The sequence below is a fragment of the Tilletiaria anomala genome (genome assembly GCF_000711695.1).
Source record: "Tilletiaria anomala UBC 951 chromosome Unknown K437scaffold_19, whole genome shotgun sequence".
NCBI lineage: Eukaryota > Fungi > Basidiomycota > Exobasidiomycetes > Georgefischeriales > Tilletiariaceae > Tilletiaria > Tilletiaria anomala.
Genome location: NW_013547003.1, coordinates 176,021 through 202,058, shown reverse-complemented (window position 1 = coordinate 202,058; position 26,038 = coordinate 176,021). Strand labels below are relative to the sequence as shown.

The 26,038-nt window shown below is 56.3% G+C and overlaps 10 protein-coding genes across 10 annotated transcripts; 5 read left to right on the top strand and 5 right to left on the bottom strand.

Moving 5' to 3' along the window:
• Positions 1-1,403: 1,403 nt before the first annotated feature.
• Positions 1,404-2,303, bottom strand: K437DRAFT_261967 (uncharacterized protein; the record flags this gene model as incomplete). Its single annotated transcript, XM_013389089.1, has 4 exons — positions 1,404-1,510; positions 1,579-1,611; positions 1,719-2,016; positions 2,301-2,303. 4 exons carry the CDS (start codon positions 2,301-2,303, stop codon positions 1,404-1,406), a joined length of 441 nt encoding a protein of 146 aa, XP_013244543.1.
• Positions 2,304-3,784: 1,481 nt separating this feature from the next.
• On the top strand, positions 3,785-4,937 carry K437DRAFT_67198 (uncharacterized protein). Its single transcript, XM_013389088.1, has 2 exons — positions 3,785-4,357; positions 4,439-4,937. The coding sequence occupies exons 1-2, from the start codon at positions 3,986-3,988 to the stop codon at positions 4,694-4,696; spliced, it is 630 nt and encodes a 209-aa protein (XP_013244542.1). The 5' UTR covers positions 3,785-3,985; the 3' UTR covers positions 4,697-4,937.
• Positions 4,938-5,475: 538 nt separating this feature from the next.
• K437DRAFT_273145 (uncharacterized protein) lies at positions 5,476-7,045 on the top strand. The gene has a single exon (XM_013389087.1). It carries the CDS (start codon positions 5,765-5,767, stop codon positions 7,001-7,003), a length of 1,239 nt encoding a protein of 412 aa, XP_013244541.1. The 5' UTR covers positions 5,476-5,764; the 3' UTR covers positions 7,004-7,045.
• K437DRAFT_255133 (uncharacterized protein) lies at positions 6,976-9,243 on the bottom strand. The gene is made up of 5 exons (XM_013389086.1): positions 8,509-9,243; positions 8,348-8,439; positions 8,199-8,290; positions 7,703-8,135; positions 6,976-7,636 (listed from the first exon to the last, which is right to left on the bottom strand). Exons 1-5 carry the CDS (start codon positions 8,852-8,854, stop codon positions 7,037-7,039), a joined length of 1,563 nt encoding a protein of 520 aa, XP_013244540.1. The 5' UTR covers positions 8,855-9,243; the 3' UTR covers positions 6,976-7,036.
• A 277-nt stretch (positions 9,244-9,520) lies between these two features.
• Positions 9,521-11,442, top strand: K437DRAFT_67083 (uncharacterized protein). Its single transcript, XM_013389085.1, has 2 exons — positions 9,521-10,035; positions 10,122-11,442. The coding sequence occupies exons 1-2, from the start codon at positions 9,627-9,629 to the stop codon at positions 11,243-11,245; spliced, it is 1,533 nt and encodes a 510-aa protein (XP_013244539.1). The 5' UTR covers positions 9,521-9,626; the 3' UTR covers positions 11,246-11,442.
• Positions 11,443-11,747: 305 nt separating this feature from the next.
• On the bottom strand, positions 11,748-12,338 carry K437DRAFT_261963 (uncharacterized protein; the record flags this gene model as incomplete). Its single annotated transcript, XM_013389084.1, has 2 exons — positions 11,748-11,960; positions 12,075-12,338. 2 exons carry the CDS (start codon positions 12,336-12,338, stop codon positions 11,748-11,750), a joined length of 477 nt encoding a protein of 158 aa, XP_013244538.1.
• Positions 12,339-13,041: 703 nt separating this feature from the next.
• Positions 13,042-15,808, bottom strand: K437DRAFT_290269 (replication factor-a protein). Its single transcript, XM_013389083.1, has 4 exons — positions 15,416-15,808; positions 14,648-15,336; positions 13,668-14,573; positions 13,042-13,583 (listed from the first exon to the last, which is right to left on the bottom strand). The coding sequence occupies exons 1-4, from the start codon at positions 15,594-15,596 to the stop codon at positions 13,485-13,487; spliced, it is 1,875 nt and encodes a 624-aa protein (XP_013244537.1). The 5' UTR covers positions 15,597-15,808; the 3' UTR covers positions 13,042-13,484.
• Positions 15,809-16,178: 370 nt separating this feature from the next.
• Positions 16,179-17,591, top strand: K437DRAFT_293618 (uncharacterized protein). The gene is made up of 4 exons (XM_013389082.1): positions 16,179-16,323; positions 16,349-16,411; positions 16,481-17,160; positions 17,250-17,591. Exons 3-4 carry the CDS (start codon positions 16,635-16,637, stop codon positions 17,423-17,425), a joined length of 702 nt encoding a protein of 233 aa, XP_013244536.1. The 5' UTR covers positions 16,179-16,323; positions 16,349-16,411; positions 16,481-16,634; the 3' UTR covers positions 17,426-17,591.
• On the bottom strand, positions 17,443-21,825 carry K437DRAFT_273139 (Rgp1-domain-containing protein). Its single transcript, XM_013389081.1, has 4 exons — positions 21,399-21,825; positions 19,115-21,298; positions 18,307-19,017; positions 17,443-18,235 (listed from the first exon to the last, which is right to left on the bottom strand). The coding sequence occupies exons 1-4, from the start codon at positions 21,679-21,681 to the stop codon at positions 17,514-17,516; spliced, it is 3,900 nt and encodes a 1,299-aa protein (XP_013244535.1). The 5' UTR covers positions 21,682-21,825; the 3' UTR covers positions 17,443-17,513.
• Positions 21,826-22,161: 336 nt separating this feature from the next.
• On the top strand, positions 22,162-25,349 carry K437DRAFT_293616 (uncharacterized protein). The gene is made up of 3 exons (XM_013389080.1): positions 22,162-22,595; positions 22,660-24,618; positions 24,717-25,349. The coding sequence occupies exons 1-3, from the start codon at positions 22,360-22,362 to the stop codon at positions 24,931-24,933; spliced, it is 2,412 nt and encodes an 803-aa protein (XP_013244534.1). The 5' UTR covers positions 22,162-22,359; the 3' UTR covers positions 24,934-25,349.
• Positions 25,350-26,038: the final 689 nt, after the last annotated feature.

Below are 26,038 nucleotides of genomic sequence, written 5' to 3'. Positions count from 1 at the left end.
TTCCTGGGAGCTTGCGATGACCTGCATATATTTATACACAACGACCAAAGCTCCAGCAAGTCATATTCATTATGGGTATAAATGTGACACACACGTGCGATTTAGCCGCCCCACGACATCGGACACCGTCCATGACGCTAATCCCCATCACTTTCCCACTTGGTGACCTGGACAATGAGAGAGCGAGATAGAGCCTATGAGGATACACCAGACTACTCATTTAGCAAAAGTGTGTTCAGAGCAGGCCACATGCCCTCTTGCGAGATCCAAAGTCCCACAGAGGCGAGTAACGGAGGACGACCACATCAACCGACCAACCTGAAAACTTCACCTTGGCTCCTCTGACGTGTTTAGGCACACTGCCCCGGCAGAGCAGACTTCATGTTCGCTTGCTGTTTTCGGGTGATCCGGCGGGTCGGCGGAACAGCGATGTTGCTCTCACGGTGGCTTGCTAGCCAAAACGGATAAACCTGGCAAACCAAACACCGGAGAGCGTGCCAGTGCCTGCCTACCCCCCGAGAGAGGGGAGGCTCGAACGGGTGTCACGGATATCTTCATCAGTCTCCCACCAGAGTCGAGGGTTCAGAGCCTCGAAGGGCCCCCAGATTGCAGACTCCTTCAAACAGACCAGTCCCTCCCATGTCCAGTCAGATACAGAGCGCAATCGCCAACAGACTCTCACCATTACACATCGATGTCCCCACGATTAGCCAGCATGCTCTGCGCCCAGCATGCATTTTTCAGCCCGTAGAGCGTCAACGAAAAGTACATACACAACCAGACAATAAAGTCAACAACACTAGTGGCGGTAGATCTCCGCCGTGCCCGACACATGTGCCCGCTTCCAGCCAGCCAGACAACGAAATGCCGACGGCACATGCGGGCGGCGATTCAGCGGGCATGGTCCTGGTTTGGGACGCGTTTCTTTGGCAGCCATCTAGCTTTTAGGATGCCATCGGGTGCCTGATGACGGCAACGAACGGCACAGTGTATGGTATGATTCTGCTCGCCCACAGCGACAGCCTGAGACACCCCATGGCAGAACACTGGAACCCGCAGTCAGGCACGCAACTGTGCATTTGGCCTTGCGAAGGACACGTGGGCGAGTCAAGCGTGCGTTCATTTTCTCATTTTATATCGAATTGCAGACTGCATTGCTTTTGATTGTTAAAATCATGCCGTAGTCTGGGGGACCGTACAAGAAGCATTCATCTGATCAATCGTGCTCTACGGAGCCATGACAAGTAATGGCGTTCGCAGGGGGTTTATTAGTTAATAGTAGCGCCAGTCTAGGCATGGGCTTGTGTTAGAATGAAATCCGCAGGATAGAAAGCAGTCAGCACGAGGTGCTTCTCACAGAGTACCATTCGGGGATGTCGGTGAGGCGCACCCCTTCGCATCGGCTAGGCCTCAGACGACTGGTCGTGCCGCCAGCGAACATGCAACAGGCGCAAGTCTCGGTGTTGATGTTCTTGCCGGAGAAGTCGCCTGAATATCGGCCGCATGAGACCTGCGATGTTGAAAGGGTAACAGTTATTTCAGCGTGTTTCGAGGAATGTATCACAGTGGCAAACGGACCTGGCTGGCAGTAGCTGGACTGGAAGCAGAGAGCTGAGTTGGGGGGGGGTATTGACGCAGGCTGAAGATTTACAAAAAGCAGGAAGGCCATCACATATGTCGATGATATGAAAGCATCATCTACGGTCCATGCAACGCACCGCACTTCCACGACTGGCAGAAGGCGGTGCTGTTGCCGCCCGTGAAGGTGGCTAACTGAGGGTTGTCGGGGCGCTTGGCCAACGACTCGTCGCACTTGCTAGAAGCGGCGGAGGTGAGAAGCGGCAGGTTGGCGACGGCAAGGGCACAGCTGGGACGTTGAACGGTAGAGAACCTAGCGGAAGCTGTAGTGGTGGTTTGAGGAAGTGAGGGGCTAGCACTTGATGGAGGCGTATGCAAGTGAAGGAAATTGGCGGCCAGGGATTCAGCAGCCGTCGCCACCAGCAAGTTGCAGAGGGACTGTGACGAGCCGGTGGATCTACCACCATTAAAACATGATGGTGTGCAAGTGTGAACGGTAGTCAGCCGCTGCCACCAACGAGCCGTGAAGCATGAAGAAGCGACAGCGAGCTACGAGGACGTGGGTGCTCTTCTGGTGGAGCAAGACTATCAGTGCCACAGTGTGTGTGTGTGAGAAAGAGAGAACAACGAACAGACATCCCCTCCAGGAGAGTTCACGAAAGTCACTACCCGCTACATCCTCCGCCCACGGTGACGAACTGCCAGCGTCACAGTAAGCCCACCATGGCGAATGATTTGTACCTTAATGTGGTATATACTGACCACTTGCGGGGAACTGAGCCCCTCAGATGCAACGCTAAAACAGAGCGTCCTTGTCTGTTGTCGAATGTGACGTGCGCCAACAGTCTTCATTTCGAGATGTGAGATTCAAGCCTCAGCTGTTTGAACGGCTGCGGAAGCACGAGCACATTAGCATAGGGAATAAGGCACAAATTTGGATTTTGCTCCTCTAACAACGTCGCTACACACAAGAGTAGCGTAATAGTGCACTGGTTTTACCGGATAATGAGTGCCCATCGCCTTTGCTGTGTGCATATAGCCATTTACTCCTTACCCTTTTGGGCTCTGGTCTTTAGGGTATGGCTGTTTCTACGACGTTCGGCGTCGACATGATTTATCAGGAACACATGTCAAGCATGTAATGGAGCGGGAATGTTAGCGCCTGTTGATGATAATACGCCCAGAATCCAGAAACTAGGAGATGTGAGATGCTATGCGAGGCGAGGCGAGACGAAACCAGGTAGCTCCAGCGACTGCGGCAGCAGCAGTTACCAGCATAGACCACCATCAATGGTTGAGCCTCAATGCTCCTGTGGAAAATCGCCTTGCGTTCAGATTGTGCGTGTGCGTCATGTTGAATGTAATTTCTGAAAGATCATGCGGGTCCGCTTGGTTTGGCGCGCCTGGTAGATCCATGTACAATCGACTCGTCGCTCTCGCACCTCCTCCCACCATCACTTGCTGATTTAGACCGCAAGGATGCAATCTATGCAAAAATCCGATGGCAAAGAATCGCCAGCGATCGCTGTGTAATCATCAAGGGCCCTTTGGTGATGCTGGCTCGTATCACGCTGACAAAGGGCGACTACCACCTCATGGGGTATGAGATGCGCAGAGAGGTGACTGGGTGTACCGTGTTCACCAGCCACCAATAGGCGCTGCGTGCCTGTGCTGCTGCGGGCTCGCCAGCTCACCAGCTCACCGCTCGCACTTCATCGACAGCCTTAGAGAGAGGCAGAAAAGCTCATAGCTGTTAAATTCTGTCCCAACTTGCCGAGCCGCTCTCATCCACGCGTCGTCATTGTGCCAGCTCTCTTTGAACGAGCATATAGGAAAGCGGAACAAATGAGAACTCCTTTGGGCGATCCACAAAGTGGTCCATACTCGACACAGCATTGAGGCACGGCCCATATCCACCTGCCGCATCGAGTATACACAATGCTTTACAATCCTCACGCTCACTCTACACTTTGGCAAGCTTATTGGTCCCGACTCTGCAATACGCTCGGTAACTCGTGCCCGGTTTCGTTTGTTTCATCTTGTGCTATTTTTCTGAAGGACGGAAGGCAATCCACTCGCCATGCTAATATATTATCGGCAACATTGTGTTTCTCACACAGGAAACCCCATCACGCGCTCATCAACCTAAAAGCGAGGCAGCGGTGAAAACTGTTTCGTTCGATGCCCGCCTACCTTCAGCCAAGAAGCAACGTGACTGGTCCGCGTGTGTCACCAGCACATCTCCCAGTATGCCGTCTCAAAGAGGTTATCAGTCCGGAGGGACGTACTTGATAGCTGCGTCTCAACGAGATATAAGAAGCTTGCTCTTTCGTTGGCCGCCAACACTGGCCTTTCGTCAGCTTCACTGCCCCGTATACGTGACACACCCCATCTGACCCTGGTCAACATGCTCTTTGCTCTTCAAAGCGTTGCCCAGGCCGCTCGCCCGCTGCCGCCCAACTGGAACCCCACTGACATATCCGACTACGAGGCGCTCATAGAACAACCGCAGTTGCAACCTTCAAGGTCTACGCGGCCGCATGAGAATGCACGAGCTTGTTTTTTTCACAGTCCACGGTTGATTATTGAAGACTTGCCAGCTTACCAAGCGCAGCCATGGTATCCGGGTCAACTCTACGCGGATTCGCGTCCTTCGCCGCAACAACCTCCGCGAGGCGGAAGCAGCAATGCAGGCTCACCAAGAATTATGGACAGGCAAATGGGGCTTGTATTGGCGCCTCCAGACTATCGACGTGCTCAGCAAGCATGGATTGAGGAGGTGAGCTCTTGATGAAAAGTGAAAGCATGCACCCGTTCCTCCTGCTGACCACTGACCACGTGCAACATGTCACATGCTTAGTACAGTAACAAGCTTTCGAACAAACCATCCAAAATCTCGAATTTCTTCTTGGGCCGCGTGAAGGCGCAAGATAGACAAACCAGAAAGAACGCCCAAGCGGCAGACGCGGTGCAGCGCGCCCACGATGCTTGGCTGCGCATCGGCGTCGACACAAGACAGATTGAGCAGCAGGGAGGCAAATTGCCGCCTTTCTTCCTCAATGTGCCACAGAAAAATTGCGAAGAATGGCACGATGAGGTCGTAAGGCTTATCGGTTGATGGACGTGCTCGCTTGGGCTTAACGATTGGAGGCCTGCTGCTGCCTTGAAGCAACCGCCTATGATGTCCTTGTTTGAAACCTTTCTTGGCACGTCTTGTGACACCCATCAAACTGCTTTGACTCGTGTCGGAATACCCAGCCCAGAATGTATTCGTTCGAATCATCCTCTTGCACTCATTCATTGGGTCAAATGCCAGAGCTGACAGGGCCACGTCGAGGACCGATTGGTCACCAAATCTCAAGGGTAGGCTGCAGCAGTCAGCGTTCCATGTTCGGCGTTCAGCGCTCGAACGTCACTGTGTCAGCTGCATTAGGGCTTCGCACCTCGCGGTGATTCCCGTCATGCCCCCACTTCGCAAGCTTTGTTTTTAGGCCCTTTTTCACACACTGTTACACCTTGACAACATTCACTCTGAGTGGTGTAATTTGTAAGATGTAGGTTGTAGAAAGAAGGAGCTCACGCTCTCGGACCGAAGGGACCTACCGGCCTACCGGAATGCGCGGATACCTCATTTGCCAAGAGTTGTTGAGAGCCCGAAGCGGCTCCGCCGCTTCGGGTGGCTCCCCAATCGAAATGTCTGACGCACAGTCCGTCATATGTCGAAGACTAGAGTTTTCATTTGGGATTAGAGTTTCGGGGAATCTCCCACTTTCGCCTCCTAGCAGCGGGGATATCAACTGGATTTCCAAACGGAAATGGGAAAGCAGGAAGCACTTTGGTTGCAGGAACGGGAAAATTCTTCGGGAACGAGATCCGCTGGGAAAGATCCCACGGGATCCTGAATTTCCCAAAGGACTCTAATGTCAAACGCAACGGGAATGTCAATGAACTGCAACGACGCCAACCAGAGCCTTGTGAGATATGATGCTTGCAGTCATAGAACGTATTGCTCAGGGCTGGAGTCTGGACATTCTTACTCGACTTGGATGAGGTTGATCTCAACTCACTTACAGCGATTTCCACTTCAAGCACGTCTGTCTCGCGACTTTCAGGCAGCGCAAATAATTTTTACACCTGCGGCACCCGCATCGTTCCATTCCGGTCACAGCCGACAGTCATTCACACCATGTTGGCTCCTGAGGAAGCAGTCGAAGCTTTGACGTCTGTAAAGAAGGCGGTTTCAGAGAAGGATAAGAGCGCTATTGCACCTCTCCAAGAAGTAAATCGCAGCCTGCTAATCTACCGACCTGAGCCTAGAGCAAGAATAAAATCGAATGCGGCGATCGCTTCTGATGTTGCGCCTCCTAAGGTAGTCCTGCTCTTTGGCTGGATGGACGCCCCTGCCCGTCTTGTCAGCAAGTATGCACAACCGTGGATCGAACGTTTTCCACAATCTACAGTCATTGTCAAACTCTCGACTGCAGCGCTCTTCATGGCCAGCAGAAAGGACAAGGAAGCCATGACGAAGCGGCTTGCCGATCTGATCAAGGCAGAAGCCGAAGCGCAGGATCATGGGTCCTCGCTCCGGTCTGAGATTGGCAGACTCGAGAAAGAGACTATTGAAAAGTCACCCAATTCGGAGAAGCAAGCTACGGAGACAACGGGTCCAGGTGATTCAACCATGACGCTAATTGAAAGGGACGAAGCAGCCAGTATAACCGGTTCGACAACTACCTTGGCATCGCCAGCAGAAGCATTGCCTAGTGGTTTGTTCATCCATTCCTTTAGCGATGGCGGTAGCACAAATTTCAGTCTCCTGCTCGAACACCTGAGCTCCTCCAAAACGCCCGTCCCTGCGCCAAGGCTGCACATCATAGACTCATCACCGGGCATCAGCACGGCCAAGAGTACAAGCACAGCGTTTGCTATGGCATTCCAGAAGAAGTCGGCTGCTGTGTACTGGATGTACCGTACCGCTGTCTACCTTTTCATGAAGGCCTTCTTGTTCGTCAAATGGATCACTGGCTCTCCAACGCGATCCACCACTCTTCGCTGGCGACTCAATGAGCCGAGCAAGTGGACGTGGCCCGGGCAAGTGGGAGTTCAAACGCAGATGTCGAACGGCTTCGTCCCGCGCTTGTACCTCTTCTCCAAAGCGGATCGGCTCATAGCGCACGAAGCTGTAGAGCTGCACGCGAAAGACTGTGCGAAAATCCGCAACCTGCCGGAGCCGGAAGTGGTGCAAATGGACCCTGCGGAAGGCGGAGATGCGTCAAAGCGTGTGGGCACGATGGAACATTCGCCACTTCAGCTGAGACGATGGAAGAACGCACCGCATTGCGGCATGGGGCGACATGACTTTGAGGGCTATTGGGCAACCATAGATGCATTCATGCGAGCGCATGCGAATGATCCTGCTATGTAGAATGATACAGGTGTTCAGAGTGCAGCAAATATTTCAACATCGATATTCTCGGCGCTCTCGATCTCGATCTCCTTTCCGGTCAATCTCTGCAGCCGCAGTAGCCCTGTCGCCGATGAGCTTCTTATCTGCCACATCTGTGTGCGGCCGATGCTCGTGTCGGTCCCTCCTTGAACCAGGGGGTCCGCGGTCTGAATGATTGGATCGCTCGCCATGGTGACCGCGCTCATCATCTCTTCTCCTGTGCCGACCAGGCACTTGATCGCTGGGGCCAGACGCTCCCCAGCTCCTTTCGCCTCGAGCCTCAATGTTATTTGTTCCTGTCGAGCTGCGTACGTCGCCACCTGATGCATTCTGGGGACAGTCGCGCTTCAGATGTCCCCCTCCGCAGAGAAAACACCCGCTGGCACTGCTTGCACCATTCCCGTATTTTTCTGCAAGGGTTCGATCTCCGAAGCCAGGCGGGCGATACCGCGAGTCTTCTTGACGTTTTGTTGTGTCTTCTGCGGCGAGATGCGTCCACTTGCTTCGACTTGCCTTGCCGTAATCCCTGACTTGCATCAGAGCAGGCAGGCTCGACTTGTCGACTGCAGACTCGGTCTTGCCGCTGTAATTGCGCTTGAGAATGTCCATATCCTGGTTACGGAAGGTACGTAAGTACGAAGGATAGATGAAAGTCGCAGGGTTCCACACGATACTCACTTGGAAGAATGCACCTTTGTGGTAATACTTTTGCATGAATCCCATATCGCCTTTCTGCTTCTCTTCCCTGCTCTTCTTGGCTCGCTCGATGTCTTCCTTGAGCCGTTGCTCTTCTGGCATCTCCCTGCGCTTCTCAATCTCCTCCTGCTCCTGCTCTCGCGCCCGCTCAGCTTCTTTGGCTCTCGCAATGCGCTGCAATTCTCGCACGCGCCACGCTAGGAACTCGGCTTCGGGGTCCTTGCCATCCGTGTCGGACAGATCCGGCTGCGCATCCTGGAATTCCTTTGATGCCAAGTCGGCTTTGATGCGCTCGGCAGCGAGCTCATGCGCCCACTTCCGCCGTTCGACTTGCTGTGCTTTCGCTTTCGCTTCCACTGCTTCATCGTCAGCCGGAGACGTTCCATCTGCGTCGTTTAGGGTCGCTCGCAGACGCCTGCAAATGATTCACACGTTTTCAGAGATAGGGGGAAGTCGGACTATTCATAGACACACCCACTTTGGCACAAAAGTCGGCTTGACGAGTGGAGGTGGCTTGGCGTCCTCACTGCTGTCTTCCTCCTCTGTATCCGTCTCGAGCTCAGACGAACTCTGTGAAAATCGGCACGGTTAGGGTCTGCCTATTGAGAAAAGTCAAAGATCTCTTACATCTTTCTCTGGCAGAACAGATGATGCACCTGGCCTGAGGCATACAGGCTTGATCGGTCCCGGCTTTGAAGGGTCTTCGTCCGTGTCCGTTTCTGAGAGCATGCATGGACCACGAATTAGCGGACAACTTCTTACCGCGCGGAGGCATGAAAGCAGCTCACCATACTCGGAGCTTTCAATTTCTTCTCCCTTCGCTGAGGGCTGCTTAAGCTTGATGTCCATCCTTGGCCCCTGTGTAATGACGATACCTGCCGTGTCTCTTGAAGAGCGGGACCGCAGAGCGTGGGTACCCGCGACGACATCTGTGATTGGCACATTTTGGGTAGCCTCCTGTTCCTCCCCGTAATCACTTTCATCATCGTAAGAATCCTGCTTGGCCTGCAGCAGAGGCACCGAAGCGCGCGCTGAGCTTGAAGAGCCTTGAGCTGGGAACACAGGGGCCTTGCCCGGGCGATATCGCGCTGCTGGCCGGGCGACTTTGTGCCCAGACGGCCTAGCTCCAGACATTCTCGCAGATTCGCCGCGCCCACTGCCGCCGAAAGGGGGTATGATGAAATATTTGGGGGCTCCTGATGGCCTTGTGCTACCTCTTCATGCTTCAGCTTGACCCTTCAGCATATTCAGAGGGTGACCTTCAAAGGGTCGCAAGTAGCAGGTTTCAGGCCCGATGGAGTATGAACCGTGTCCGTTTGGGCAGAGAAAGTCGAAAGCCCATGCTTTTCAACGCTCCCCACGTCTCTCTTTTTGGTAAGAATTTCAAACAGCACAACGCGGGCTCTCGGCAGCCAAGGAGCGATTAGTTGGGAGACTACACAACAGCTCTCAGCATGATCTGCAGAAGACGCGGAGAAGCTCGCGATTGTCCTGGAGGACTACCAAGGCAACCAATAGAGCACCTCGTGGAAGGCCTTGTCTGTCCTTATATGTGTGTATGTATGCAATATCCAGGCTTAGCAGCATGTCTTGATGGGGGGGAAATGCGTGGGAATCAGTGCGGCGCGCTTTGCCACGCCGCCGTGTACTCGGATGACTGCGCGGCAGCTACATCGCGGGGGCCGGGAGGCGATGTTTTCGCCCGAAATCACGCTGGCATCACGCGAGATTATAAGCAATATAAAGTGAGAACGACCCCCCCTTTTTAAAAAATTTTACTCCCCCCATCACCATTGCCATCCTCGGAAAAGCAGCATATCCCGTTTCCCCTCGCCGCACAGGACGCTCCCCAGCCCACAGCATTCATTCATTCCAACAGATTGATAAAGGGCGGACCGCGTTCAGGATGCCTCGAGGAAGACCACGCAAGAATCCTGTCGTGACGTCCAGCGACGCTACGTCCAAGAATGGGGATCAGGCAAGCGGCGCTGCGGCTGGTGCGTCGTCGTGCACGTCAGCGGATGCGAGTACCACGCGTCAGAAAGAAGCTGGAAGCTGGTCAAGCGGCACGACACCAAAGGGAAATAGTCTCGACGCGCAGAAGGCATCTGGCAGCACGACTGGTGTCAAGCCCCAGATGGTCGAATCGGCGAGCCACGCGTTCCAGGGCTTCTTCCAGGCTCGTGCCGCGAGCACCTCGAGCCCAGGGGGAGGCTCTTGCAACTGCACGGCCACGCTGCGAATCTTGTCTGATCGTATGGACAGGATGCAAGACGAACTTTCGGCTGCTATTAATATGCTGCGTTCTGACCTTAGTGAGTGGACTATGCGAGGCGATCCCCATTGCTTATCTGAGATTTTAGTACTGACACACGTCAATCAATCCACCACCGCATCACAGCCGTCGCCATGGAAGCGATGCACGCGAACAGAACCAGCTCTGGCCCTTCCTCCAACCCGTTTGCAAACCTCAAGCGCAGCGCCCTGGCATCACCTAATCGCGGATCTTCCAGCAAGTCGTCTGCGAAGCGTGCACGTATCAGCGAGCCAGCACCGTCGACCAAAGGCAGGCCTGCTGCTCCTTTGGCCTTTGGAGCCAGCATTTCCAAGTACCCCGATGGTGCGGAAGAGGGCAGTGAATTTGGCCTTAGCATTCCGCGCGTCTCGACCATCGAGGATGTGTGGTCCCAGTGGACGATTGGCGATGAGTCGCTTAGGGCACCCCTCAAGGATTGGACGACGCAGATGATCGCTGAGTGCCCCCAGAAGATGGTATATTACCAGCGCCGCCAACTTTGCCAGGAGCTTGAGAGACTTGGCGGAGATATTGAGCAGTTCAAGGCCATCCACGGCAATACTCTCACAGGGGCTGCCGACAGTGTGCGCCGGAAGTGCATTGAGGCAGGCACCACTAAGCGACGTTCACGCAAGTCTGCCGCTGCAGATGCTGACGATGCCAACACAAGCCTCACCCATAGTGGAACTGGTGCCAAAGCAAGTACATACGGCGAGGATGATGAGAATGACGACTCCGACGAAGACGAGCGCGTCTCTATGATGGCGACTGCCACTGCCGACCGGGCGGTGCAGCAACACCAGCAGAGAACGCAGCAGCAGCAACACCAGCAACCACAACAGCAGCAGCGCCAGCAGGCTCCCATTCTCTCGCCGCAGGCGCAGCAAACGTCGACGTCGCAATACCACAGCAGTGGAATGCACCACTTCCAGCCCAACAGCAGCGCCACGAATGCCGCGATGGCCGCACAGAGCCTTCTCGGGCCGCCCCGTCTGCCCGGCGTCGGGCACCACAGCGGGCACCAGCCGACGTCGCCTCACTTGCCATCCCTGACGCAGCAGGTGCACCAGCAGCAACAGCAGCCGCCGCACTATGGCAGTCACCATCACCAGCAGTCGCATCAAGTCAGTCACCACGGTGGCGGCAGCAGCCTGACCAGCTACTACGCGAACCCTGGCTCCGGCGCCGGCGGCCATCACCATAACCAGTACCACACTGGCACCTTTTGAATCACAGCGGAGGGAGCTCGGCTGGAAGAGCGCGAGCGCGAGCAGCAACAGCAGGAAGCGGCCGCCAGGTTTCCCAGGTCCTCGCAGCCGGATGCATAATCCCCTCGCTATTGCTGGAACTAAATTCTGCTGCGTGCTTTGCTCGTCTGTGTTTTCAAACCTCGAGCGAACCTTCGCGATGGATCGGATCCTCCCTCTTCGCATTCATATGTAATCTTTCTCGTGTCAACGTCATTGTGAATGTTCTGAAGGGTGAAATTGTGTTCAAGAACAATGCGACGAAAGCAGAAGATCGAACAGGCAAGCAAGCAGGGTATCGATCAAGCTTCGTCGCGCCTTCATTCAATGTATTGTTGGTCGACGAGATGGAATGTGACAAGATTTCTGACTGTGGATGGTTCGAGGTGTTTCCGCCCAGATGTGCATTTTGCTTGCGTGCGATAGCTTGTTTCGAGCACTTTTCTTGGCGCAGAAATGGCTCCTACGGATCGAGGTGAAGGACCTATTCGTCATTGCCCTTCCTGTCCACCTCCTTGTCATGTTTCTCGGTCGCGGCGGCAGCGACGACGTTCTGAGGGTCGCTGATGTGGTCGCTATCCTTCGCGTTTGCGACGCCAGTCTTCAACGTGGTGGCATCGCTCGTTGTCGGCGCGTCCTCGGTCTTCTGTGTCGGCGCCTCGGTCGAGTTTGGGCTGTGGGCAGCTGTGGTCAGGAACTGTGCACGGTTGAGAAGCAGGATTGAGGGGGGGATGGGAGATCGCGCAAGCATGTTCAGTTAATGTGCCCACTTCGAAGCGATCTTCAACGAAGGATGGAGCCTGAAACGCACGTTATTGCTCTCCAGATGGGTGTCACTTTGGTCCTCGGTCTTCTTGAGATCGTGCAGCGTCTCATCGTTGGCATCAAACGTTTCGGTCTTGTGCGGCGTTGGGGTGTGCCCCTTTGCATGTCCCTTGACTGAGGGTGAGGTGAGGTAGACGAAGAGGGAGCCAAAAAAGACGACGGAGGAGATGGCCCAGAGTGAGTCGCTGCTACCGCTGCTCGATGAAGACGAACTCGATGCCCAGCGGCGTACGGATGGGCATCTGGGCATATTTTGACGCACAGCAAGCGTTGGCGCCGCCACCAGTGCTGCTGCTCCTGTTGCTGGTGCTGCAGTCAATTGCGACCTGAGTGCCGCCCGGGCGAGGACGGCGCTGCGTTGTACGATCATCTTGTCAGTCGATCGGGGTGCGTATTCAGACTAATGGAACAGTCGCTCAAGGGGATGGACGTGATCAACGCTTTGCAATGGATGTGCGAGCTCGCGGCTGTAAGGTGAATGGGTTCTGGGATGGATTGGACGCATGGCGGCTTCTTGCAAGCATGCAATTCTTGTCGGGCTGACGAGCAAGGTGGGCCATCTGGCGGAACAAAGGAAAACTCGTCGTCATAGCGGAAGGAGAGAACGCGGCAGACAGCCAGCACGCCCGCATGTCGCTACATCCATGCGCATTTCTCTCCTCCACTCACTCTTTTATTGGGCAGTGCGGCTGTCTCCATCTCTGCCCCACGGCGGCATCCGTCGCCACAAGCGATGGCCGAGAATCGAGATCGCGAGAATAGCAAAGCGGAACGATACGGACGTCATTTTGGAGTTGCATTCATCTTGATATCACGTGACCACAAATACCCGACTCTGTTCCGACTTCCGATGAGTTTGCACCGAAAATAGGAGGCCACAGCCGTACTGCACCCTTTAAATATGCTTTTCATTCTCTTACTGTTTTCTTTTCCGATTTTCAGACCCCCAAGGTCCTCGCCCGGGCGCTTCCTTCATGGGGTGCTGCTCTCCTCCTCTACTTTCTCCAGCCGAGGAGAGCTGCAGGCCTGCTTCCTCCCATGTGGGAGAAGCAGTAACGCAGGACCAAGAGCCAACCGCATCCCTTCGACCTCTTTCGCGCTTGCTCGTCACTGTATACCAGTGCCGCTCGAGCTCCGAGGAGGGGAACGGATGGACCTCAATTTAAGCCGGCCGGCTTGCTTCCAGGTATCTCCCTCGCTTCGCAGGAGTCTCTGAGTGGCAGCACGGTGACTTTGAGCGTCGCACATTCTCTTTCTCGCCGTACACTTTCGCATGGCTCAAGTGTTGGGCATCCACCGCGCAAATCTGTTCCTACTTCACATACCATACACCGAGTGAATGGATCATATGCACATGATTCGTTTTCGTCTGCATGTTGGCCGTCAAACGCGCTCATTACAGAAGTTTGGAAATCGCATCGGCAAGCAGATTCCCCTCCTTTCTGAAATCGGTATGCGCGAGCTTCGTGACAGTATAGCGCACGCGCACCTGGTCCTGTGATTACAGCATCGATCGGTCAAAGTCAGCCTGCGCGCGCAGTAGCACTACTTGCAACTGGAATTTCGATCGGAATCTCACATTGAATGTGTCCTGCTTCGCGCGGCAGTTGAACAAATAGCTCTTGCCGCACACGCGCTTGAGCACCGCGGCACTTTCGCTCTCGTTCTCCTGCTTGAGCTGATCGAGCTGATCGGCGGTCATACCGATCAACTCTTCGCCCACGTCGTTGAACCCGCTGATCCAGATCTGACCCGTGTGATCCGCGACGTTAGCGGTCAGGATGTACCGATGCTGCGGAGCCTCGTAGCTGCGATCGCACTTCTCGCAGCGCCAGCCGTCGACGTCGAGGTTGACTTTCTTGTTGCAGTTGTCGCTCGGGCACGCTGTGTAGTAGAGGTTGTCAGCCTTGATATAAACGACCATTGCGCGCATGTTGAAGAAGTCTGGCCGGTCGGAGTCATTCATGCCCAACTCCTGGTCGCGGACCTGGAAGATGGTCTTGCGCTCGTCCAGGTTGCTGCCAGCAGGTCCCCCACCGGCACTAGCACCGGCGCCGCCGCCCAAATAGCTCTTGAAGTTGGACTTGGCGCCCTCGGTCTCATACCAGCCCCTGAGTGAGTAGGCCTCGGGTGTTTCAACATTCACGTGCATTGTGCTTCCGGAGTGCATGCTTAGACTGCGTCCACCGAAATCACCGACCTTGACACCTTTGAATGCGATAATCGGTCTTTCTTCGTCCGTGCGGAAGTTCTCGGCCGACTTGCCCCACAGCGTGACACGCACGCTCATCCCGCTTGAGTCCACCAGCGTCAGCTCGCGCTTGGCGACAGGTTTCTGTGTCGCACGCGAGATGATCTCGCCAAGCTCGCCGATCTTCTCCACGACACCTAGCACGTCACATGTCTGATTCGGCTCGATTGCCTCGAGTTGGTCAAGTGGCACAAAGTTGTACGAAACCGACGGGACGTCGACATTGTCCGTGCACTGTACAGACGTGAGAGGGGAGTGTGATTTACCATCTTTCTTTCCCCCTTGAGCGCTGCAAAGACAAGGCTCACCTCCTCAATCTCAGTATGATTGTCGAATTGTAGCTCGTACTCGTTGTTGAGGGTGCTGAACTGCTTCTTGGCGATCACGACTTTGCATTTGCTGATGTAGTAGACGCCATTCTCTTTGAGTAGATTGTAGAACCTGTCGACCGTTTCCGTGAACCCTGTTGCACGGATCTCGCCACTCTCATCCAATAGGTTGACCGAGAACAGCTTGCCTTCTCCCCTGGCGTTTGAATAGTGCTTAATGTCCCCCTTGTATGTGACGCGGGCACGGATGGTCCATTTGTTCTGGTAAGGCGACAAGGCTTCGATCGGGTACACTGGCAGCTTAGACTTGGTGCCTCCTACTCCAGTGCTAGCATTGCGCACTCCAGAGCCATTGGAGCGGGTGTAGTTGCTGGTGCTGAAAGACGGCTTTTGATTTGTTGTAGACTCGGGTTGCGGCCGCGCTGCCAGTTTGGCGCTCTCGGATGGCTGTTGACCTGCGCCTCCAGCGTCAGGCTTGGCAGCACCGCCTTCAAGGTTGGCTGGAGCGCCGAGCCTGTATTCACACTCGGTAAACTTCTCGACGTTCAGGATGATGAGAATGCGACGCGACTGGACGTGGTTCGACGCGTAGTCCAAGACACGAACGAGGCAATTGCGCGTGATGGTACCATTGTCGACCAGGTGTTTCATCTGCATGGCAAGCATGCCTGAAGGGATAGGAGAAAGTTCCAATCAGTACACTGGTATGATGCTCGTCCCTTCGCCCATCGCGTGCATACAACTCACTTTGACAGTAGTGCACTCCATCGCTGAGGATGACTCTGTACCGCTCCGCGCTTCCGGGGTTAGACGGAGGGATCTTTTTGATACTGAGAATCTGGCAGATAGGCCCATCAAGCTTGCTATTGGGGTCGAAGTGGTTGACCATCTGGTCGACGGAGCCCTGCGAGAGGTCGGACAGTGACATCGTGGATGGATAGCGCAGTCGCTTGATGTGTTGCGGAAGGGCTCAAAGGTGGAGGTAGCGGTGATCCGATACGACGTTCCGGGCGGCACTTTCGCTCGCAGTCAACGATCAGAAGGACAGCTACTACTTGTCGGTGGACCTGGCGTTGCTGTGCAGGATGCGTTACTTGGAGAGGTCCATCAACAGAGCACTCAATAGTACCAGGTTGCAAGGTGAAAGAAGAGATCGTTGCGTTAATTGGTCTGGTGGGAAAGATGTCAGCAACGCGTGAACAGCGCAGGACGCGTCTCAAGCGCGCTCGGGCCTGGTAGTGGGCAGAGAGACGCGACGGGTGGAGACAGGGGGAGTCCCCGCAAGGTGTCATGGACCCGGTCAGCTAGCCAGCCAGCCAGCCGCATGCGCGCTTGCTGCCACCGCCCGCGGCCTTACGAAGTTGGTGAATTGAAAATTGAATGGCCTGCACCGTGGTGATGCTGGAGCTCGTCTACGGTAAAACTAGCGCGCGGAAGCTCAATATCCGACTCGTTCCCGGGAGAGAGTTCAAGGGAAGCACGCGCATACGCAGGGCGACTACAGGCAACCATGTCTGACAACGAAGCAGGACCTTCGAACAAGCCCGCCAACGACGACACCCTGGTAATTCCGGCAAAGGCTCTTTTCAAAAGGCGCAATCGCAAAGGCCCCTCTGGCAAGGTGTCATTGCAGGTAGAAGCGGAAGCAGCAACAGGTTCGCCTGCTGACGGTGAAACTAGAAACTCTGCAGATGCTGCTGCTGGAGCGGTGGCGGCGGCAGACGCAGGGGAGGAGGTTCAAGAGTGAGCATCCTGCTTCTTCGCGCTCACTGCCGGGCTCCTGACAAATTTCCCCTGTCTTTCTGCTGCCAGAACTTCCGTTGCGGACCTACTCACCCTTCGATCATTAACAAGACGGCTGGTGGCTGGGATAGAACTGCAAAAGTTAAACGAAGGCGAGCGCAAGCGGAAAAAGAAGAAACTGAAGGATGGGCCAAAGACCCAGGACGAGGTCTGGGCAGAACAGATGCAGCAGGGCGGACTCGTCATGCGCGGCAGGCACGGTGCCGACGACGACGATTCGGACCATGAAGATGGACCGGAGGGAAAGAAGCCTCGCATGCTGCGGCAAAGCAACTTCCAGGGAGAAACTGGTACAATCGACGTGGACAAGCACATGATGGCGTTTATCGAAGAGCAGATGGCTAAGCGCAGAGCGGAGCAACACGGCGGGTCCGAATCTGCTGCGACCGGGCTGATCGAGAGCGACGTTCGGAAAGCCATCCTGAACCCTGAAGACGAGCTGTACAAGATTGCAGAGCAGTACAAGGATCTGCAGAAGAGCCGCATCACAGAGAACGAGGAGGGCAATGTCACGCTCAGCGCAGCGATGTTGACTAGCATTCCCGAGTACGATCTTGGTATTGAGACCAAGCTGAAGAATATAGAGGAGACGGAGCGAGCCAAGAAAACGCTCTATGAGCAGCGGCACGGCTTAACGAGAGCGAAAAAGGACAACCAAGCAGCTGACGAGCCATTTGCAGCAGCAAGGTGTGCGTATTCTGCACTCTCTTCAGTTCGGCCATGGGTGTCCTGCTCGTGTTTGTGACTTATCTCATTCCTTCCCTTTATATTTGCTCAGTCATGCGCTCAAGAGCGATTGTCGCGTCAGATGCAACCGCTCTACGCAATGCAAGGCTTGAAGCAGCTGGCGAAGCGATACCAGCACAACAACAGCGAGACAGGAAAGAAATGGCGACGGATCAGTTGGTGATGGATCGTTTTAAGAAACGGCAACGCGAACAGATGAAGCGATGACAGTACTGAATTTCGTGCAAGCAAATATATCCATTACCACATCGACCAGCATTTTAGTACATCGCCAGGGTGCATAAATGTCAGAGTCCTAGGCGGCAAACCGCACGGAGGCCGTCTTGAACCGGGTGCTGTTGGGAAGAACCACGAGCGGCACAGAGCACTCGACAATCTCGAGCTTCGCCTCAACGCCATAGCCGTTCCGCTTGAGGAAGCTGCGGTGCGACTCGTCCGGCGTAAAGCTTGGTAAAGGCCCGCACAGTGAAGGCAGCGCGCGCAGCGACTGGTGGTACAGAGCGAATCCATCTGGCGTGCCTGGGACGAGATGCGGCGGGGGCAGCGCCCGCTTTGACGCTGATGGGGCTGGTGGAGGTATGGGTGCGTGCGGACCGCCATTATATATGTTGCTTCTACTGGACGACTTTGGCGATGCTGGAGGCTTGACGCTGGTGAGCGTAAGAAGGGAAAGGCGGATGGTCCACAAAAGCTTTACGCCGCTCGTCGTGAAATCGGGCGTTGCGCCGCTTGGGATGGGCAGCGCAAAGGAAACTTGACCGGCATCGAGCGTGCTATCGTGGTGACTGGCAACGGCGCGTTTCGTCAGCTTCTGGCTGCGCGTCGACGGAAGCGTCGCGATGTCCGATTGAATCTCCTCGTGCGACTCGAGGTGGACGGCGACACGGATGATGCGCGCATAAGCTGTCTTCTGATTGATGGTGATCACCCCTGAGACGGTATCACCGAGACGCAACTTCGACTTGACGAGCGTCAGAACAGCTGCGATCTGTCCGTCTTTCGCAATATCGTAGGAGACTGGGCAAAGGACAAATGGCATTCTATTAGCACCGAAGCAGGATAGACGCCTTGATCAGACACCCTCTCACCTTTGGAGGACGTCCGACTGAGCACCTCGACTGCTTCCATGCAAGTGTCGATTGTGTCCTCCTCTGCGCCGGCTCTGCTCGCAGCACTCACGACGGAGCTACGTCGGCGCATGAGCGCTTTCCCTAGCGAGCGTGCGGACAAGTGCGGGGCAGGTAGCGTGGCTGTCACAATTGTTGACGTTTCGCCCGGCTGCAGTGCCGAGTCGGTGAGCGCCGAGCTGGCATCGAAGGAGGACCCAGTTGGCGTCGCACACGACGCGAGCAGCTCTTTGGCGTAGGAAACGAGGTTTACGTGCGAGGATTCGTCGCGTTTCTTTTTGAGATTGGCGAGCTCTTGCGCTCCTTCCGCTGCCGTCACGTGCTCGGGCAATGGCAGTGGCGGAGGCGGCGCAGCGGCATCCAGAGCATCCTCGGCATCCTCACCCTCGGCTTCATCATCAGCAGGGCTGATCACTGCCCCGTCTCGCACCCAGACGATCGGGTTGAGCAAGTCCCAGAACGGCCGCGCGCCGCTTACGGCAACGTGATTGTAGATGCGGATAGGGATCTGGATAAGTCTGCTCTTCTGCGCCGACTTTCTGCTGCTGCTGCGCACGGTTGCGTTGGAGAGATCCAGGCGATTCGTGCCGATCGCCAGTGTATAAGTGAAGGAAATCGCTTTACCCAGGTATGATGGCGGCAGGTCTGGGGGGAGAGGCAGGCGGAAGTGATCTGCAACGTGGTTGAGGGGCATAATCATAGTGTGCAAATTCAGAGCCGGGTGCGGGTTGCAACAAGGAGAGCTCCGTGACCACCTCACAAAACTCACAAGATCGACTCTGACCAGGCTCAAGTGCCAGGTCGACGCAGAGGATGCTGGGTGGTGTACTGAACGTGGGTATCCCTTTGGCAAGCAGGGCCTTTTGACTCGTATCAACGAGCGTGCTTCCGGTGCGCTTGTGCTTATGCCCTCTTCTCAGCAGTCCCGCTACCATCCCTCCTCCCCCTGCTCCTCCGCTCCCACCGCTGGCGCCGCCGATCATGCCGTTGTCGCTAGCCGCAGCGCCGCCGCTGCCGAGCGTGAGCCTGTTGCGCAGGTACGCGGTCCATCCGTCCGCCTCAAAGCTCTTGCCCATGCCTTGACCGCTGATCGCGCGGCGCATCGCCGCGGCCGTCTCTTCGGGCCCCCCGGCGCCACTCTCGCCACCGATGCCGCCGGCAGAGCCTGTATCATCGCCCATGCGCAGCTCTGCCTCGACATCCTCCTGCCCAATGCTGAGCAGCTCGCCGCCGCCAATCGTCCGCCCACGTGAGCTCGCAGCGCCGCCGCGTTCCGATGGGGTCTGGCGCTGCAGCTGTAGCTCGCTGCGCCCGCCAGGACCCACGATACCGCTCGAAGCGCCGCGTCCGCCGGAGGAGGCAGAGGAAGCAGAAACAAAAGTACCTTGCGCGATGCGGTACTTGACAAGCTCAAAGTCGAACGGCTTGATTAACGACTCGTCGATGGAGAACATCCCGCTGAATTGTGCATATGACCATAGCAGCACCTCGGAGCCCGGCGCGACATTTGCGTGTGCTGGTGCCGGGAAGAGAGGCGAGGTGGACGGCGCAGCGGAAGAAGCTGCTGGAATCGTCGGTGACGAATCGCCCACTCCTGAGCCGGCCGCCGCCGCCGCCGAGCCAGAACGATGCATAGAGGCGGGGAAGTGCGTTGAGATGATGGAGAGGTTGGTAGGCGAGAGCATGCTCCTGTTGGATGAATTGCTAAGCCTCCGATCCAAGCCCAACGCCAGGCCACCTCTTCTTCCCACAACAGGGCCTGTGCGCTTGTCGCTCGAAGCCAGGCGCTCCGAGAGGTCTTCACGTACGACCGACTCCATCGTGTCGTTCCTGCCGATACCATAAAACCCTGAAGCAACGCCCCCTGGACCGCCTGCCTTGCTCGTTGCAGAGGCAAAAGAGTCATCACCAACATCTATGACCCTGCTGCCGGCTGCATTCCCATCTTCCGTAGAGGATGTACCGGGAGCATTGCTGCAATCGTAGTTGTGCTCTGTCATACCATTCAATCCTCCATTTCCGCCTAATATCGCCGGCGAAGCTGCTGCACTGGACTCCTCGGGTGTGGCCTCGAGCCCCATTTCGAGTGCGAACGCCTCGGTGAGGTCCTCCACCTGCGTCTGCACGACGCTCTTCTTGCGTGAGTGCGGGTGGCGCCCAGAAGTGCGTGAGACGAGGGACTTGGCCTTAGCGGCCGTGTTGTTGAAGACGCGCGGATGCTGTTTGGATACTTTTTGCACCCCATCGTTCTCTTCGTCGAAAGAGTCATCAGCGTTGTGTTTCGTCTGGCCGTCATGAACTTCTGGCGCTTGCAGCGGTGCTGCAGCTGAGCCGGGGCGCGCGCCCCCTCGGGGCGCTACTGCGCCTGTTACTGCGTACGAGGACGAAGGCGTCCGCGCTGTGTCGCTACTGCCAGCCTCAGAGGCACCTGAGGCGTTCCGCGACGCAGGATAGCCCGCAGCCGAGCCGCCACTACCTCTGCGCCCTGGCAATCCAAGCCCTAGCCCATGCAAGTTTCCTCTTGCATCCTCGCTGCCGTGCTTAGCACTGCTGCTGATCTGTGCCACAGCGACAGAGACTGACTTGCCGTGCGAGACCTTCGTAGCTCCCTTCGTACCCCTTGATGCAGGCTCGTTCCCATGATCCTCCTCGTCGTTTCCAGCCTGTGAACGCAGCTCAGCGGGTTTAGGGCCTCTGCCGACAAGGCCTCTGCGCTCGCGCCGCACCGGGGTCCGAGCGTGCTCTCCCGCGCCTACTTTGTCCGCATCGACTGGCCGTACATCGTAGAGCGATTGGCTCTTTCCATGCGAGAACGCGCGATTCGTGTTCGCATTGGCTACGTGTAGAGACGACGATGCTTTGCGTGTATGCTGGGAGCCTCGACTCGTGCTTCTGTTCGGCGTGCTCGTCCCCGATGCCGAAGGCGATGTTGTGGACGAAGTAGATGGCGAAGCTGAGCGGGGTACACAGAGAGGCAGAGAGATTGAAAGGGATTTATTAAGTAAACTTCTAACTATGTTTGCATTTGTATCTCATGACTCTGTACAGCTTACCCGCTCCAGAGCCTCTACCGCTCCTGCTTCTGCTCGTCATCCCTGAAGTGGGAGTCGAAGTTCCATCATCGTATTCCTGCCTCAGCTGCTGGTGCGAGCGAGCAGGCGGGGTGGCGACGTTGCTGAATGTGATCTTGCAGTGGAAGTACTCTCCGGCAAAGAAGCTGGACTGCCCTGGTTCGACAGTGACACGAAGGGATGAGGACGAGGTAGACACAGATGATGAGGGCGAGCCTGCGCCCGGAGAGGATGAGGGCATCGCAGCGCCATTCGCGGTTGCCATCGTAGGAGACAGAGACGGTGCCGGCGAGGGTTGCCTTTGGATCACGTCTGCGGCCTTTTGTGTCCCTCTCACCCTCCTTCAACGACTATGACAACGCCTGCAGCTCCAGCTTGGGGGTCGCAATTCTCGCGCAGGCTTGCTTTGGATGGGGTGGTAGAGATGCGCTCGACTTCTCGGGCCAACAGCAGTTGGGTTGAGTCTGAAGCCTTCAGAAGCCAGAATCAAATGGGCCAGTCACACTTTAGGGTTGTATCCTCTTAGGGTTATAGCACCGTATTCTGGGCACACACCCCCACGCGCTCCTTTCACGCTCGGCGCGCAATCAACACGAATCGCGCACGCAGCACAGTGCAGCAAGGCAGCACCACAGCACACAACCCCAGTAATCACACACATGCAGGGGAGAGGGGACGCCAACTGACCAACACCTTTCGTTTCACACGTTCGCAGAGAGCAACACCATCTCACCACCAGCTTGGACGGAGGGAAGGCTATAGGTCCACGATAGACGGAGCCAAGCCTCGCAGCGTTGGCTATGCACGATGGTCAAGTACTAGACGAAGAACGGATTACGACCGCACAAACGCACGCACGAAAGAACAGGGCCCGATCCACTTACTTGGAGCCGAATGGGCCTGCCCCCTCCGCCAGCTCTGCATCTCGAACTCGCACCTCAGAATGAAAGGAAAGCACGACTCCGACCAAGGCCACGACGAAATCCACAGTTCCATCATGCGCAAGCAACCTACGTCGACTGCTAGCAGCCTCAATGCCCGCAGATTGGCCAGCAGATTCACCATATCATCCTTCGTCTCGCTGTTCCTCCGCGCTTTTTTGATCCCCATCATCGTATGCGGCGTCCCAGCTTGGCCAGTGCTGGGTATGCTGTGCATCGTTCCCATCGTCGGAATGTTGTGAGTCTCTCTCTCTCTTTCATGATAGTTGACAGAAAGTTGACCCGCCTCACTCGCCTTGCAGCACCGTGCCGATCTTCCTGCTACTTACGGTAACGCTGATGTACAGCATCGCCTGGCTGTCTTATCTTGTCCTGGCGCAGTCTGACCCGCCGCCCGCGCCGTCGCCTTCATCGCTGCTAGCGAACGCAACCTCCTCTTTGTCGAACGAAAGCGGAGCATCTGGAGATTCGCCAGCGTCGGGCAGCAGCAGCAATGGCAACGGGAGCAGCAGCACGCACTATCTCCCCTTTCTGCCATACTCGCCGCTGCGCTGCCTCAAGATAAATTGGGCAGCCCTGCAATACGCATCGACGCTATTGCGTGTCGCGCTCCCTGCCATCTTCGATTGGTCCTATCGTCGAGTCATGGTCCTCGGATCGCAGGGCGGCGGCGGCATCGTCAAGGAGAACATCCTGTACGGCTCTCCTTCCCCAGGCAAGCGCCTTGACGTATACATCCCACCCGCTAAGCCAAGCCTCGCGGCAGCGCATGAATTTGAGCCCAGCGCGACGGCACACTCGTATGCCGCCTCGTCCACGTCGGCACCGTTGCATGGACAAGGCACCGCCGGGAACGCGAGGATGCGCAAGCATTCAACCATGCAATTCAACGAGCCGCCTTCTGCTCCACTTGGTTCCCAGAAGCGACTGAATGGGCAAGAGCCACATGACCCCAACTCAGGTGCTGGCCCAGCAGCAGCAGCGGTCATAGTTCTGTTGCCATCCCTGATCCCGCCTCTGAGTTGGACGTCAAAACGCAAGACGTACATGCAGCTCGCGCTACGTCTGCGGCGGATGGGTTACTGCGTTGTCGTGCCTGAGTTGACGTACTTCCCTGCCTCGCGCATCAAGGCCTCCGTCATCGATCTGCGCATCGTTCTGCACTGGGTCGACGAGCACATCGCTCACTACGGCGGCGACAGGCATCGGATCCACCTCATGGGCCATGGGCTCAGCGCGCATCTCGCGCTTCTGCTCATCACACAGCAAGCCGTCGTGCTGAGCCGGGAAAAGTTCCTCGATGATGCATGGGAGCGCGAGCAGCAGCAAGAAGAGGAAGCAGCCAGGCTGTATGCGGCGCGTCGCAACGACTACGGCGAAAACGGGCAGGACGGCAACCGCCCTGAAGAGGACGACGACACAGATGCGCGACTCTCCCCCCCCGAAGAGGGCGCCAAGGTGCGTGGTGACAGAGCACAGAAAGGAGCAGGAGCAGGAGGCGAGCCGCTCAGCCAGAGCTCGCTCGCACGCCACGAGGCGGAGCTTGCACGTCAGAAACAGCAAGAAGAGCAGGCAGCACAGCACAAGCAGCCGCGGAGGCATACAGCTGCACGACAAGGGAGCGAGCACAGTAACAGCTGGGTCGATGAGGATCTGTTCGAGCCGAACAGCGCAACGGCGAGGGACGGTGGACTTTTGACGGAACAAGAGGGAAGTTCTAGCATTTTGCCTCCTGGAATGGTCTCGACTGGGAAGGAGAAGCCAGCAGGTGTGTCCACTCTCCCTTTTCCTGCGGACAACATCACTGGCGCTGCGATGAGCTCGGAGCCGAAGCGCACCTATCCGCGGTGCGGCAGTCAGCAGGAGCAGCGTCTGCGCAATCACCGGAACTCGACAGCGGCACTGGCTGCTGCGGCGCAACTGAACAATCACGCCGGCAGTCTTATGTACGGAAAAACTGGTCTCCCTCCGCAGACACTCTCGGAAGCGGAAGCAGCGATCGGTCAGGGTTTGCGGCAGGTCTCGATCTACGGTGCACACATCCCCGTGCCGCCTGTTGCGGGTGTGATTCTGCTTGCTGGAATCTCGGACGTCATCAAAGGCTTCCGCAGCGAGAGTGAACGCGGCGTCGAGCACCTCAGCGTGCTCCGACGTGCTATGGGTCCTGGGCACACGAGCTGTCTACTGCATAGTCCTGCGCATCTGCTGTATGCCGCCAAGCATATTCTCGACATTGGCCTGCTGCCGCCCAAGTTCTTGCTGTGAGTCGTTCATTTCCCGTTCGCACCGTACCGCGCCGAGGCAAAGCTCACTCTGCCTCCTTGTTACTCTTCTCACCTTTATGCTTGTCATCGTCAAGTATCCATGGCGGCCGCGATGCAGTGGTACCTATCGAGCAGTCGACGCTGCTCAAGACGCTGCTGGTTGGCGTCGGCGTCGAGCACATCAAGCTTCGCGCATACAGGGAGCTGGGCCACGTTGAAGCGCTCGCAGCGTGCTTCCTCGGTATGGGCCAGAGTTTCACGAGGTACAGGAAGAGCATCCTTGCGGATCTGCAGGGTTTCGTCCAGCTCTGAGCGAGTGAAGTAGGTTACGCTGAACTGGCGTGGGGTTTGATGAGAGGTGGCATTCCACGCAAAGGAAGGGAAGCTATTCGCTGAACATGGGCTGATGAGGACCTCGGGCGACACAGCCGCCAAAAGTGTCTCACGCAATCTTGCTTCCAGGCATACCACGCTCTGACGTGCTCAAGCCGAGCTTGACACTGAAAGGTGCAGGGCGCTCCGTAGTGGGCGAAAAAAATGGGGTAGCCCACCCAGACCGCCGAAAAGGGTGTTAGGACTGTAGTGATTTGTAGCGGCAAAACCAGTTGCCCAAGATTTTGCAAGGCGGCTAAGATGAAGGAAGGAGACAAGTCTGAAGAGGTGCCCCCTTGAACGATGGCATTGGCATGTACTATGTTTCCGGCACGCGTACTTCAAGTCGAGACGTTTTTGATTCTCCTTTGAAGGCTTAACATCGGGCAAGTGCAGAAAGTGCTGAAGGATATGTTAAGCCAAAGTCTGCAGAAGCGTCAGGATACAGGAGCGAGATCAATGGAGGCAAAGCGCACTCCATGAACCCTATGCATAGGACAACACTGCCTCCAGTGGAGATTTGTTGCGACCTTTGGCGCTCACAGTACAATCCCAAGATGTGCCGAGGCCCCCGAAAAGGTAAGGACTTTGGCTAGATTCATAAAAGTCTGAGGAGCATACAGGTGCATATAGCATAGTCGAGCATGCGCGATACGGGGCAAGAGTGAGAAGCTGGTGGGTGTGCCGATGGTGTGGCCGATGGCACGGCAGGGCTGAATGCATGGCCATGTGTTCATTTTCTACCTTCACAACAATACCCCAAATCGGAATATTGCTAGGTAACAGGCTGTAGGCAGCGGGAGTGCGTGTAATCCGAGGAAATAATCCCGTGCCCATCGGCCAGAGCGTGCCCGGTGTCGCGCACCTGCTTGGCAATGAAGAAGGGACCCTCCGCGCGAAGCAGATTCTATTCCAGCGGCCTTGCCCGCCAGCTTGTCTCCATAACCTTCGCCCCGGCAGGGAAGCACACGAGCTGCTGCTGCCGATCGAATATGAACATGCCAGCGACCCTGCTGCGCGACGGACACGTGCCTGCCTGAGGGAA

What these genes read in the sequence shown, in the direction of transcription:
- K437DRAFT_293616 (XM_013389080.1), top strand. Translation starts at nt 22,360, where the DNA reads ATGAAAGGAAAGCACGACTCCGACCAAGGCCACGACGAAATCCACAGT. An exon ending in GTTCCCATCGTCGGAATGTT is followed by an intron (nt 22,596 to 22,659) that starts GTGAGTCTCTCT and finishes CTCGCCTTGCAG; the next exon opens with CACCGTGCCGATCTTCCTGC. An exon ending in CTGCCGCCCAAGTTCTTGCT is followed by an intron (nt 24,619 to 24,716) that starts GTGAGTCGTTCA and finishes GTCATCGTCAAG; the next exon opens with TATCCATGGCGGCCGCGATG.
- K437DRAFT_255133 (XM_013389086.1), bottom strand. Translation starts at nt 8,854, where the DNA reads ATGTCTGGAGCTAGGCCGTCTGGGCACAAAGTCGCCCGGCCAGCAGCG. An exon ending in CTGTTCTGCCAGAGAAAGAT is followed by an intron (nt 8,291 to 8,347) that starts GTAAGAGATCTT and finishes CGATTTTCACAG; the next exon opens with AGTTCGTCTGAGCTCGAGAC. An exon ending in AAGCCGACTTTTGTGCCAAA is followed by an intron (nt 8,136 to 8,198) that starts GTGGGTGTGTCT and finishes AATCATTTGCAG; the next exon opens with GCGTCTGCGAGCGACCCTAA.
- K437DRAFT_67083 (XM_013389085.1), top strand. Translation starts at nt 9,627, where the DNA reads ATGCCTCGAGGAAGACCACGCAAGAATCCTGTCGTGACGTCCAGCGAC. An exon ending in TATGCTGCGTTCTGACCTTA is followed by an intron (nt 10,036 to 10,121) that starts GTGAGTGGACTA and finishes ACCGCATCACAG; the next exon opens with CCGTCGCCATGGAAGCGATG.
- K437DRAFT_273139 (XM_013389081.1), bottom strand. Translation starts at nt 21,681, where the DNA reads ATGGCAACCGCGAATGGCGCTGCGATGCCCTCATCCTCTCCGGGCGCA. An exon ending in CGGTAGAGGCTCTGGAGCGG is followed by an intron (nt 21,299 to 21,398) that starts GTAAGCTGTACA and finishes TACCCCGCTCAG; the next exon opens with CTTCGCCATCTACTTCGTCC. An exon ending in GCCTGGTCAGAGTCGATCTT is followed by an intron (nt 19,018 to 19,114) that starts GTGAGTTTTGTG and finishes ACCACGTTGCAG; the next exon opens with ATCACTTCCGCCTGCCTCTC.
- K437DRAFT_273145 (XM_013389087.1), top strand. Translation starts at nt 5,765, where the DNA reads ATGTTGGCTCCTGAGGAAGCAGTCGAAGCTTTGACGTCTGTAAAGAAG.
- K437DRAFT_290269 (XM_013389083.1), bottom strand. Translation starts at nt 15,596, where the DNA reads ATGTCACTGTCCGACCTCTCGCAGGGCTCCGTCGACCAGATGGTCAAC. An exon ending in TGGAGTGCACTACTGTCAAA is followed by an intron (nt 15,337 to 15,415) that starts GTGAGTTGTATG and finishes CTATCCCTTCAG; the next exon opens with GCATGCTTGCCATGCAGATG. An exon ending in CGAAGCAGGACACATTCAAT is followed by an intron (nt 13,584 to 13,667) that starts GTGAGATTCCGA and finishes CTGTAATCACAG; the next exon opens with GACCAGGTGCGCGTGCGCTA.
- K437DRAFT_293618 (XM_013389082.1), top strand. Translation starts at nt 16,635, where the DNA reads ATGCAGCAGGGCGGACTCGTCATGCGCGGCAGGCACGGTGCCGACGAC. An exon ending in GCCATTTGCAGCAGCAAGGT is followed by an intron (nt 17,161 to 17,249) that starts GTGCGTATTCTG and finishes ATATTTGCTCAG; the next exon opens with TCATGCGCTCAAGAGCGATT.
- K437DRAFT_67198 (XM_013389088.1), top strand. Translation starts at nt 3,986, where the DNA reads ATGCTCTTTGCTCTTCAAAGCGTTGCCCAGGCCGCTCGCCCGCTGCCG. An exon ending in AGCAAGCATGGATTGAGGAG is followed by an intron (nt 4,358 to 4,438) that starts GTGAGCTCTTGA and finishes TCACATGCTTAG; the next exon opens with TACAGTAACAAGCTTTCGAA.